Here is a 13,338-nt window from a genome sequence, read left to right on the forward strand (position 1 = left end):
TCACCGGAATAAAATGTGCCACTTTGGTTAATATGTCGGTTATGACCCATATGGCATTATTTCCGTGTTGCGACCGTGGTAGTCCAACAATGAAATCCATTCCAATCTCATCCCACTTCCACTTGGGTATCTTGTTTGGCTGTAACAGCCCGGCTGGTTTCTGGTGCTCGGCCTTGATGCGTTGACAAGAGTCACAGCATGCAATGAACGTGGCTATGTCTCTCTTCATACCGTGCCACCAAAAAATTTCCTGAAGGTCTTTGTACATCTTTGTTCCTCCAGGATGGATTGAATACGGAGCGGTGCGGCTTTCAGCCAAAATCTGCTGCTTGAGGTCCTTGATATTTGGTACGCAAAGTCTCTCTCCGTACCACAATACTCCTTGCTCATCTACGTTCAATTCTGGGGCCTTGCCCAAACTCACTTTCCTTTTTATGCCATCAATGCTGGGGTGTCCATGCTGAGCCTCCTTGATCTTTTCCATCAGGGTAGGCTGTATTTCCAAGTTCGACACACTGCCTTCGGTGACCATTATTAAATTGAGTTTGGCAAATTCCTGTTGAAATTCTGGCCTCAAATTTGGTATACTGTCGTTGTCTGGGCTCGGATTCCGACTAAGGGCATCTGCCACAACATTTGCTTTTCCGGGATGGTAGTGAATCCCAACATCATAATCCTTCACCAACTCCAACCAGCGTCGTTGCCGTAAATTAAGTTCCGGCTGTGTGAAAATATACTTAAGACTCTTATGTCTGTGTATATTTCACAATGATTTCCAAGTAGGAAGTGTCTCCATTCCTTGAGTGCATGGATGACCGCTGCCAATTCTAAGTCATGAGTGGGATAATTCTCCTCATGCTTGCGAAGTTGTCTGGAGACATACGCAACTACCTTGCCTTCTTGCATCAATACGCATCCGAGGCCTTTCCGGGATGCGTCACAATACACCTCAAAATTCTTGTGTATGTCTGGCACAATTAATACTGGTGCCGTTGTTAATTTGCTTTTTAGTTCTTGGAAGCTTTTCTCACATGCTTCCGTCCATTCAAACTTCTTGCCTTTCTTGAGCAACTGCGTCATTGGCTTTGCTATGGTGGAGAATCCTTCAATAGATCTCCGATAATAGCCTGTCATTCCCAAGAAACTCCGTACGTCCGTTACGCTAACTGGTGGTTTCCAGCCAAGTACGGCCTTGACCTTTTTCGGGTCTACTGCAATACCTTCTTGGGTGAGTACGTGGCCCAGAAAACCCACCTGTCTTAGCCAAAATTCACATTTGCTGAATTTGGCGTACAGTTGATGTTTCCTGAGTTCTACTAGTACAATCCTGAGATGCTCGGCGTGCTCTTCTAGTGTTTTGGAGTATATCAGAATATCATCGATGAATACCACAACAAACTTGTCCATATACTTCATAAATACTTTGTTCATGAGGTGAACAAAATATGCGGGGGCGTTGGTTAGCCCAAATGGCATTACTGTGAACTCATACAGTCCATATCTGGAAGTGAAGGCTGTCTTGGGAATATCTTCTGTTCGTACTTTTAATTGGTGGTATCCTGATCTCAAGTCGATTTTTGAGAACACTTTGGCCTGTGCGAGCTGATCAAATAAATCATTTATTCGGGGCATTGGGTATTTGTTCTTGATTGTGACCATGTTAAGAGCTCGATAATCAATACACAATCTCAGTGTTCCATCCTTTTTCTTGGCAAATAAAATTGGAGAACCCCAAGGTGAGGAACTGGCTCGTATATATCCTTTCTCCAATAATTATTTTATTTGCTTCTTCAAGTCTACCAATTCGGATGGTGCCATTCTGTATGGTTTCTTGTAAATAGGAGCGGTTCCAGGTGCTAGCTCAATGCTGAATTCTATCTCTCAGTCCGGTGGCATGCCTGGTAATTCTTCTGGGAATACGTCTGGAAATTCACACACTACTGGAACCTTGTTTAGCTCAGAAACGTCCACCTTGTTTAATCTTGGTTGCCGGGGTATTTGTCTCTCTTTGGCTGAAACTTTTATTGTCTTCCCGTGATGGTGTGTGAGAATCACGGTCCGGTTGAAGCAGTCAATAAAACCTTTGTTGGTGGTTAACCAATCCATCCCTAGGATGACATCCAATCCTTTGCTTTCCAATACAATAAGGTTGGCGTAAAACTTCAATCCTTCAAATTTAATAACCACACCTTGACAGTAACTCTGGGTCACTTGCTTAATTCCAGGGGACTTGATGATCATTGATTTTTCCAAGGGAAGCATCGAAAAATTATTTTGCAAAGCAAAACTCTTCGAATGAATGAGTGAGAAGCTCAAGAATCAAACAAAACCATGGCAGGTATTGTGTTGACAGGGTACGTACCGAGTACGATATCCGGGGCGTTCTGTGCTTCCTCTTTGGTCACGTGGTTCAGGTGACCCTTCCGGTGGTTGTTATTGGGGTTGAAATTGTTTCGTTTTGGCGCTGAATTATTGCCACCATTGTTAGGCTTCGGGGTTGAGTTCCTTGTCTTGGGGCACTGTTTGGCATAGTGCCCTTCTTCTCCACAAGCGTAACAAGTAACGCCTGGGCGGTACGTGAACTCCTTGTCTCTTGCATGGAAATTCTTGATTGGGCGTGAATTATTCGACGGGGTTTTGTGTTTACCACCCTTCTGAATTTCCGTCTTGATTCTGTGGTTGCGAGCAAAAGTGGACTGGTCCATTTTGCGTTTGCGGAAATCTTCTAAGTTGTGTCGCTCATTTTCCAGAGTAATGGCCTTATCCACCAGTGTTTTAAAATCTGGGAAGGTATGTACAACCAGCTGACATTTAAGTGCGGGTGCCAAGCCTTCCAAAAAAAATTCCATCTTCTTGCTCTCGGTCATGCGCTCTTCATTGGCGTAGCAAGACAGCAGAGTGAATTGGTTGTTGTATTCTGACACTGTCATGGTCCTTTGCTTGAGGTTATCAAATTCTCTCTTCTTGATTTTCATAACACTCTTAGGAATGTGTGCCCCACGAAAACCTTCCTTGAAATCCTCCCAGAATATTTTGTTTTTGTTGGGGTGCATGTGCAGGAAGTTTTCCCACCACGATGTAGCTGCTCCGGTGAGATAATGTGGTGCATACAATACTTTCTCACGGTCGGAACACTATGCGATAATTAATTTTCTCTCCAAGTCTCGAAGCCAGTCTTCGGCCTCAAGAGGCTTGTCAGTGTGAGAAAATGTTTGGGGACGCGTTTTCTGTAACTCTGATAACTTGGATTGCTACTGATACTGACCACGGTTATTCCCCATATTGATGAATTGGTTCATCATTTCCTGGTGTTGTTGCTGACTCTGTTCATACAGACGACACACTTGGGTAAATGTTGTTTCACTATCCTGTTGACTTGTCTGTCCCTGAGTGAAATTGTGGTTTGGTGGTGTGCCATAATTTTCTTCGGGCTGATTTGGCATAGAGCGCGTCCACGGACGAGACATCTTTCACTCTGGGGATATATTTTGTGAAACTCGTAAGACAAGAAAGAGAGTTTGCAAAGGTCAATAAAACACACATAAAACTCCAGGATTTTTTTTAAAATACACGATTGCGCGCGGAGAAGGACTATTACATATCTTACACGCAGGCATAATTATACATTACATCACTCAGGATATGCGTACATAATCCTGACATGTTATTGAGACTAGTGCACTTCTACAGATCCTACATGATGCGCAAACAGGCTACTTCTCACAACCTATGTACATATAAGCACATCACACAAGTCGGCACATCGCATGGCGTCTACACATACTCAGTCGGAGATGGTGAGGATCTTCCTTGGCCTGCCAAGGGTGAGACGCAGTGACGCTGGGGAATCAACCTCCTCTTCGCTAATAGGTTCCAGACGAGGAATGCTGCACTGAGCTGATGGAGCAGGTGCCATAGGCGGAGTAACCTGAATATGAATGGGCGAAATAGATGGGGTAGCACGTATGGGAGTGGGTGCAATGAGTGGTGCAGCGCGAACGGGAGTGGGTGAAATGAGTGGTGCAGAGCGAACGGGAGTGGGTGCAATAGCCTGGTTGAATTCCTCAGTGGTAGGCAGACGACGAGCAGTGGCAAGAATGGTAGGTGAATGAGAAGCTGAGGACGAGATAAAAGTCAGCGGTGGAGCGGTGTGCAGGAGTTCCCTCCTGTTGGCGGCACAGCCATGGACTGAGTCCATGCGGGCAGCTACGAGGTCGTCCACCATGCTGTCGAAGGCTGCCTCTAGGGCTCGGAGATACTCGACAAGCATCTCAAAGGCCTCGTCTCGTTCTCCTCTGGGGCAAGAGAAAGAGTAGTGACAGGTGTAAGGCACGTAGCATGGAAGGTAGTGGTAGCGACGGGTCTTCATTGCAGGAAGGACATCTCGAAGACGAGCTATCGCCTCGCGGGCAGCCATCTGCATAGCATGCCTCTCTGTAGGCATGGCTCTCCCCAAGAATCGGAAGCGGCGTATCTCAGCATGCCCTCCCCTGAATTGCACCGCGGCCTGGTGCATGGTCAGACTGTTGTTGATCTTGTGTGGATAAAGTGTGAAGACTGGGTGCACGGATGGCCCCATCGCGACCTGAATGATGAAGGAGAGGAGTTTGACGAACCCCTCAGGCACGTTGGCGAACATCTGTGACTCACATTCGTCGCTAGCCATCTACAAAAGTAGGCAAAAATCCTGAACGATCAGATCAAAAATTTTATGCTGACTGTCAGAAAAATGACTACATTTGTAAAAATATGAATAAACTCTATCATGCTAATAACCAATTAGCGATCGCACCTAGTGGCTTCCTACAGTCAGCCTGGCTCTGGTACCAAGTCTGTCACGACCGGTTTTTCAATAAAATGCTTATTGAGAAAATCGATCTTTAGTTCCCAGTATAGGAAAAGTTATCCTCACTGGTAGACAAGTACTTGATAAACAGAAGACCCGTAGCAAAAATATATTATAGGGTTGAGTTGAGGCTGCTCAACAATTTATTACAAACTCGCCAATATCTTACATAAGGGCGGTTATGGCACAGGGGAGTGGTGACATGCTACTAGCTCGAGATAAAAAGTGGTGGTGGATAACTTGACTCCTAACTGACAGCTCATCGAGCATCGAGGTGAGGCTCGATGAATTTATTTCTGGGGTGGCGGAAGCGGATATGATACAGTGACCAAATGCAGGATCGCACGGGACTGACTGGGACTCCTCTAGGCGTCGGACTCGCTATCGAACTCTTCATCCATGAGATCGCCTTCATCAACATCTGGCCAAATCAACAAGCCAGGTGAGTACTTTGAAAGTACTCGCAAGATAGTTCGAACAAAAGATATAAAAAATGCATGCACAAATGCGTCATGAGCAAAAATAATGATGCTCGATCCAATAATAATATTTTTGCACGACTTGATAAGTAAAACAAATAACTGAAAACCGATCGGGTGTCTGGAGCGACGCCTCGAAAGGTAAACAAATAAAGTTCATGCCGCAGTCGGGCGTCTAAGCGACATCACATAAAGGGCTTGAAAAGAAATGCCACAGTCGGATGTCTGAGCGACATCACAGAAAGGGCTTGAAAAGAAATGCCACAGTCGAACGTCTGAGCGACATCACAGAAAGGGCTTGAAAAGAAATGCCATAGTCGGACGTCTGAGCGACATCGCAGAAAGGGCTTGAAAAGAAATGCCACAGTCGGACGTCTGAGCGACATCGCAGAAAGGGCTTGAAAAGAAATGCCAGAGTCGGACGTCTGAGCGACATCACAGAAAGGGCTTATATCAAATGTAAATAACAAGTATGCCACAGTCGGACGTCTGGGCGACGTCACAGAAAGGGCTTATATCAAATATAATAACAAGTATGCCACAGTCGGACGTCTGAGCGACGTCACAGAAAGGGCTTATATCGAATGTAAATAGCAAGTATGCCACAGTCGGACGTCTGAGCGACGTCACAAAAAGGGCTTATATCAATTGTAACCAACAGGTTAGTCCATCCACAAGAATAAACTTTTAACCGGATTTACACACATGTAGTCCACCGGAGTTTTGTCACTGAGGCTGATATCTGACAAGATAAGATGAATACAGTACTTGGACAAGTATAAGATGATGTAAAGAATTTGTGACTCTGCAGAGTTTGTGCTTACTGACCACAGCCAACGGATTTCCGTAGTCACGAAGGACTAGTTCCGTTTATGGTATTTCGGTAGAAACTCATTTAACCAGTACACACCCATTTCACCTCACGATGCCAGGAATCACCCTAGACAACGTCCAAGAAAAACTTTGAGACGGGGAGGTCACAACCTCGAATAGCATGGGATAAAATTTCTATATGCGCTCTCTAAGGGGTGCCCCCCTCTCGGTCCCAACCGGAAACACCCATGCCCTCTGACCGGATGACGGGCTTTAATCCAGGGCCATGGAACCCTCATCCCGGCCTCTCTACTTGGTGTGTACCAGGAAAACGGTTTGCAACTTACTAAGCCATATTCCTTGCGGAAAACAAGTGGCAGTACAGGAAGGAAATGAATGGGATTGTGATTTGATTCACGATGACACTGAAGTCAAATAGACTGGCATAAGACTGGCATGCCACAACACTGCCATCTTACCCATCCTCATGCCATCACATGGCCATGCCAATATGTATCCAACAACATATGGCTTTCAGAAACTTACTTCCCACTTTTGTGCATGAAGTATAACATTCAAAGAGATGTTCATAAACATGCCATGAAACTCCTAAATGCAAACATGCAACAAACATTCATCATATCAAGAGTTCAAACATGCTTGCCTGGTTCGGAGTAGTCGGAGTCTAACTGGGTGAAGTTCACGGCTCCGTCACCTCCTCCGGTATCTACGGTATAAGAAAATACGCACGTAACGTAAATACCGCGAGGTGCACAAAAAGTAATCCAAATAATTTTCAAATAAATCTGATAAAAAACTAGACAAAATTTTAAAGAGAACAGAAAAAGAGTCAAACAAAAATACTATTCTGTTTAAAAGATATAAGGGTTTTGATCCAGGGACCTTTTTGTAATGAAACAGAAAACTCCCAGGGGGTTCTGCGGAAAAGTCCAGAAAACGGTTCGTTTAAAAGAAACGAACTGAGAGACTGACAGGCGGGCTCCACCCGTCAGGTTTGAAAATTCAAATGAGGGAAACAGGGCTCGTCGGCGCCCGAGAGCTGCGGTGGTCGCCGACGGCGATCCACGGCGAGGCAAGGGGATCGGATGGTACCTCCGTGTTCAGTGAACCTTCCCGCGTCGGTGGGTGGTGGTGGTGGTTGCCGGTGAGCACTGTGTCGACGACGGCCCTTGCTCCGGCGGACGGCGGTTCGGGTGGTCGCGGGCCTCGTCGGAGAGTGCTGCGGAGGACAAATTGAGGAGGGGGTTAGGCCTCTGGTAGCTTGAGGGGATTGCAGACGAGGTTTGGGTGCCGGGGACGGCCTCACCGGAGTTAATCGAGGTGGAGGCCGAGGCGGAACAGGGCGGACGGAGTCGGGGGAGGAGACCTCCTCGAGGTCCTCCTAGAGGCTTGGCGTGGTGTTGGTGAGGTGCAGTGGTGGTGCATGCACGAGAGCGAGCTCGGGGCTCCTTTTTATAGGCAATCCGAGGCGGTGGCCGTGAACGGAGTTCTCCGGTGATGGTTACGGCGGCGCAACGATTTGTCGGGGAGGTTTAGGCGGTTGATCATCGACATGGAGGACCACGGGCTCCATTTAGCATCTAACCTAGGTTGGATCGGGCGTGCTGGCTGGTTCCGGCAGAACGGGGCGGCGCGGGCCCGTCGGCGGCAGAGGGTGTGCCCTGTGCTTGCCGGGCCACGGCGATGGTGCTGCGGGGGTGCGCTGGCATGCATGAGCCACGCGGAGGGCTAGGGATCAAAGGGCGGCACAGAACGGCATAACGGGCCGAAGCAGGCTCCATTCGGCCGCCACGGGTGGCTCTGCCGCCGCGGAAGACGCCGGCGCAGGCGGGCCAGGGGGCTGCCGACGCCAGGAACCGGCCAAGTGCGCGTGTGGCGCTCTGGACAAGGAGGAGGGGCTGTGCGCAATGCGCCAGGCGCACTGTCGACGCGTGACTGAACTCTGACGAAGAAAACGACACTGAAACTCTCTGAACTTCTGAATCTCTCTGAAAGTGCAAAGAAACAGTGCAGACCAGGTGTTCGACAGAATGATTTTGGTATGTGGGAGTTTCTCCTTGAGCTGATTTTTGGTGAAGTGGTCTCTCATTGCAACTAGATGTTGCCTGAATTTTGGTGGAATTTTTGGAGAAGAGGAGATATGAATTTCACCAAATTTGGCAAATCTGGTCCAAACTTGCAGAGGGTGAAATTTGAAAAATTTGAAAAGAAGAAGAGTGGATCTTGATGGTTCTAGGTTGTGGGTGCTAAGGACTATCCAGGGGAGTTGAGCTGAGGTCAAAATTCAAATGCATTAAGGTACTTGCCTTGCAAATTACCTAGGCTCAAAATAAAAGACAGAATTGTTTTGGGAAAAGAAATAAATGAGATAAAATCCAAAAATGGATTTTATTAGTTGGGACAAAGTGTTTGGGTTGATCCAAAGTGGAAGGAGGGTTTTTGAGAAATTTTTTACCATAGGAGGCATGGTAAAATCAAGAATGGATCCAAACCAAAGAAAAGCCCAAAACCAAAAAGGTTTTCTTTTTAGGAGAAACTAAATCCAAGAAAAGATTTTTGAGAGGGAAAACTCAGATGAGAGGTTTTTAAGAAGGGTTTAAATGACCTTCTTTAAACCAAGCAAGGCTCTTGTTGAAAACAAAAACCACAAAAAATTGGAGTGTCACAGTCGCATGAGAGACAGTTCACACCAACGACGTCGCATGGGAGCTATTCCCCCGGCATTATCACGGTTAATCTTAAGTCAGGCAGAGTCAATATGAAATCTGTCAGCAGTTCCCATGTCGTTCCCTACATAAACTTCTACACTCCAGGTGCTAGCATGTTTTCCATCTTTAAACCTATATAAGATTGCATATGTTATCTCTCTGCAATTTGTGAATCATTTAGTAAGAATGCAAGTATTATTATTAGTGATGTGAAAGTGTCGGTGATGGTGCATTTTCTCAAGAAAGAGTTGTGAAATTGGAGATAGTGGCCCAACGTGACCTGTTTTCTTTTCAGACCAAGCTAGGAAGATAACGCGTCCATCAACCATGGCTGCCTCCTCGGAGAATGTCGAGGTGGCCCGGGGGGCAGATGGGAGGAAGTGGGTGACAAGGAGAAGGAGGCCGATGAGAAAGGGGAACAGCAGGAAGAGAAAGCTGTGCAGGAGCTTTTCACCAAGTGGTCCAAAGCCTTTAAGGATGAGGACTTCACCAGCGCTGTAGACTGCCAACGCGGGATCCTCGAGATCAGGTTAGGGTTCTTCCTTTCCACCTGGCACCTGCCACTCTTACTCCAAAGCCTAGCTGAAGCGTGCGTACATATGGATTGTTGGATACAATGTTCCAAATAGTTTGTTTCTCTTGTGGATTTATATTGGTGTTTTGTAGGTGATTAGTGCTTTGCAATTTTGACTTATGTATTTTGGGAGATGAGTTTAGTATATTATACAGAATCAGGGCAAGGTGGTTATGTAACAATACTTGGGAGCTGACTTGGCCTTCTTATGTTATGAAGTGTGAATTGTGATTAGTGTCAAATAAGAGTATCTCTAGATGTAAATATTTCATCACAGTGCAGTTTTTCGTATGCTACTTGACGCTGGCACTTCATGGTCTGTACAAGCACTAGGCTGCCGTTGAAACTTACAAAATGTAATAAACAATTAACATAGTTAGTAACTTCTCCCTGAAATATTGTGTCAGTTACTTCTGATAGTCATGCTCTATCTCTGATTATATTACCTTTAGTACCTTCTTACACCTTTTCTATCACCTAGGGTGGCACATCATGGTAAACTTTCTCCAAAGTGTTTCAGCGCATATTACAATTATGGATGTGCTTTGCTACGGAATACTCAATCAAATCAAGATTCGGTGAAGGGTGCAACCACTCAAAGTGATACTTTAATACCACAGGGTATGTCCCTTTACCCCGCGTAGTCCAATACAATGAAAACATTGTTAATCTATATACATGTAGTTGATAACTTTACTGATTATGATTTACGACCTTGTCTCCTTATCTGTTCGTACCTGCTGACGATGTGCATTTCTTCATGCCATGCCAAATGCTGATATAACCATTGGTTATAGCAAAACTCAAATGGAAAGATGATTCTGATTGTTTTCTGATTTTTCCAATAAAAGATATTTGGTTAGATTTGGATCTGGCCTGGAAAATGTTGCATGTTGCAAGAGCAATATCTGAGAAGAGTCCTGGCAGCACTATGAAGAAATATCTAAGCTTTGTTGCTCTCACTGAAGTCTCTGTGCAAAGAGGTAGTATCAGCTATCTTATTTACAGCTGCATTTAATTGCTCAATGGTCTCATGCTTATGGTCTCACATTTTATTTGCAGAAGACCTAGACTACACACTCATTGCGTGCTTCAAAGCTTTGGCCATCTTGGAGCATTTGCTTGAGCCTGATTATCGTCATATTATCAATCTGTATCCTCCTTTTGGTAGTATAACAGTATAAATTGTCTGCCATATAGTAAAGCATTATAACTGTAACCCAATTGCTACACCTCCTACGCATATGTCTCTGGGGTGTTAGGGGTACATCTTAGTCAGTTAACTCGAAAGATAGGTGGCTAAACCCTAAAGGATTCCTTTTCATTATATCGTCCATCTATCTATGCTTTTCATTTAGTTTGCTGACTGAAATCTTGCACGGATACCTTTAATTACATGAATACACATAGTAGTGTATTTGTGGTGACTGGTTCTCAGCTTGGATCACCAACGAGTAATTCCGGTTGATAATGTTGGTATGTTGCAGATTTTTGGCTATTCTTCCTTTGTCAATTTCCTTAATTCAGCTCAAGAAACGGACATATACGTTTCGCCTTCGAGTTGGTATCCAAGTTTGGAGATGCAAAGGCTATTTCAATGTGCAAGTCACTTATAGAGAACCTGAAAAGGGCCAATGAAGCTTTGTTGGCTTATAAAGGTGATGATCCATCAGCTACTGAAGTTGGCCCAGAAAAATCCTCTCTAGCCAAGGATATAGAGTTCTCTACTGACATACTCCCTCGGTTCCAAAATAGATGACCCAACTTTATACTAAAGTTAGTACAAAGTTGGGTCATCTATTTGGAACGGAGGGAGTATTACTGAAGGTAAATACGTTAGATTTCGTTCGTATTTACCTACTTGGTTTTTCCTCATGAATCTAGTACAATGGTAGAGTAGGAAGAACTCATTCAGAACAATTATATCCTTGAATATTTATTTTTATTCAGCTTGAAAACCTGGAGCAAGCAATATCAACCCCAGTCTCAGAGGCAAGTGGTGAGCAGACTGTTGCCAATGATGTGCCAAGAGCTGTATCTTTGACTTCTTCATGATTTTCTGAACCAAGCAATGTTATGCCTAGAGCAGCAACAGTCGGGACTACTGGCAGTGCTGGAGCCGACCTTGATAGCAGCAACAGCGGCAGCTCTGTACCAGAGTAGAGTACAGTTTCGTTACCCTTATCTGTGCTTAATCCTGGAGCCTTTAAGCTTGCGATAGGGTCCCATGTTACTTAGACGCAAACTGCCGCATGCCCCTTTTGTTCTGCTTAATGCAGACTATGCTCCTCACTTTGGCATGTATGACTGGTTTCACTAGTCAATTTTCGTTTAGCTGAAGTCAAGTGCACTTGAGGTGTGCAGAGGATGCTCAACAATTATCAGTCATGAAGCTGAATATCTGATAATACTAGCTGCAATCTGTCATTAGAGAGGACACAGTAATCTACCAATGTGCCATACGCTACTAATGTCCTTGCAAATTTGCCAGTTTATAAACTTGTCTACTGCTGTTCCAATCTAGCGAAGCTGATGCTTCCAGATTTTCTTTTTCTTTCGGTTGGGTGGCTTAACTAAAACTAGTGTAGGCCATCATACTCAGATACTGTTCTTCTTGCTGAATATTTTGTGGTCGTTTATGTTTTAGCCTAATCTCTATCAGCCTGGTTACCTGATAATGTTCCTGACATGGATCTACTGCTTGTCTGTCTGCATGTGACACTAGCACCTTCCTGGAAAAGCCTGTTAAACAAATGATACTAGCGCATTCTTGGTTAAATGCAGGTGCTAAAGACTTTTAGATGAATATTTTTTCAAGATTAGACTTTGCACTTGCAAACCCCCAACATCTTTACAAGCCTTGTAGTCCAACAATAGAGTTACCAACTTAGAACAGTCAGTTGGTTTTACTGCTGCTGCTGATAGTTTGTCCTCCACTCATACACCATGTATTCACCTACTATAAAACCTGTAACAAAATGTTCTCTCAATGACAGATTTCCATCTTGAGACCTGATGCTTTCCAAGTATTTACAGTCGCCAGCCATCTCCCTATGAAATGTTAAATAATCTGAAGTTGTGTGCATGGTTCTTTTCTGATCGTATTCCGTCGAATTGCCATCGTCAGCTAGGACTCAGTAATCTAGTTATGAGTTACTTGATGATGATACCAGGAAACTTTATGAATTCATCAATTTATCTGTTGGTAGATCTGATTCTCTGAAGTGCTTCGTCGTCAGTTTTCCATTTAGTCGAGAAAAGATTTGCGGTTGTGGCTCAGACTAGCTTCAGCCTTTTGAGGGCCAACTGAAAGAAAAAATTGAGTTGCCAAGTGTCACTACACTGGATTGCCTGCATACTGAAACTGCAGTAGCTCTGTTAGATTCTGAGAGTGATATCTGGATTAGGATTTACTCCCTATGTCCCAAAATATAAGAACGTTTTTATATTATGGGACGGAGGGAGTAACAAATATATGCGTCGCCTTATCTGCCATAGTTGGCATCATGCAGATCTGATGCTCTGAAGTGTTCATTTTAAATTAGAAAAAGTCTGTCCATTATTTGGCATGGTGACTCTGGTAAGTAGCTGGAAGCTAGAGATGAAGATATCCCACTTGGAGTTGGTCCGCAATTCTAGGTATCATATGTTTATGAATCTCACACTTAGCAGTTCTAGTCTAGGTACAAAATTCCTAATATGTGACTGACGGCTGCTCTGTGGAGTAACATCCGAAAGTGAAACATTTTTTGTTTAGGGCCTGTAGCCACCTCGGATTGATGTTGTGGTCAAAGCCATGTCAGGGACCAAGTTTACCCAATATATTGATAGTCTAGGTCGAAAGCCACACTCACGTTAAGTTGGAGCGACCAAAAAAAAAGCACTTTCGTAAAGGAG

The 13,338-nt window shown here is 44.7% G+C and overlaps 1 protein-coding gene across 1 annotated transcript; it reads left to right on the top strand.

The window, feature by feature from the left end:
• The first annotated feature begins 9,194 nt into the window (after positions 1 to 9,194).
• LOC119310322 lies at positions 9,195 to 12,232 on the top strand. The gene is made up of 6 exons (XM_037586112.1): positions 9,195 to 9,364; positions 9,923 to 10,062; positions 10,305 to 10,424; positions 10,504 to 10,594; positions 10,975 to 11,184; positions 12,226 to 12,232. The coding sequence occupies exons 1-6, from the start codon at positions 9,195 to 9,197 to the stop codon at positions 12,230 to 12,232; spliced, it is 738 nt and encodes a 245-aa protein (XP_037442009.1).
• Positions 12,233 to 13,338: the final 1,106 nt, after the last annotated feature.

The sequence above is a fragment of the Triticum dicoccoides genome, chromosome 5B (assembly GCF_002162155.2).
Source record: "Triticum dicoccoides isolate Atlit2015 ecotype Zavitan chromosome 5B, WEW_v2.0, whole genome shotgun sequence".
In the NCBI taxonomy this organism is placed as follows: Eukaryota; Viridiplantae; Streptophyta; class Magnoliopsida; order Poales; family Poaceae; genus Triticum; species Triticum dicoccoides.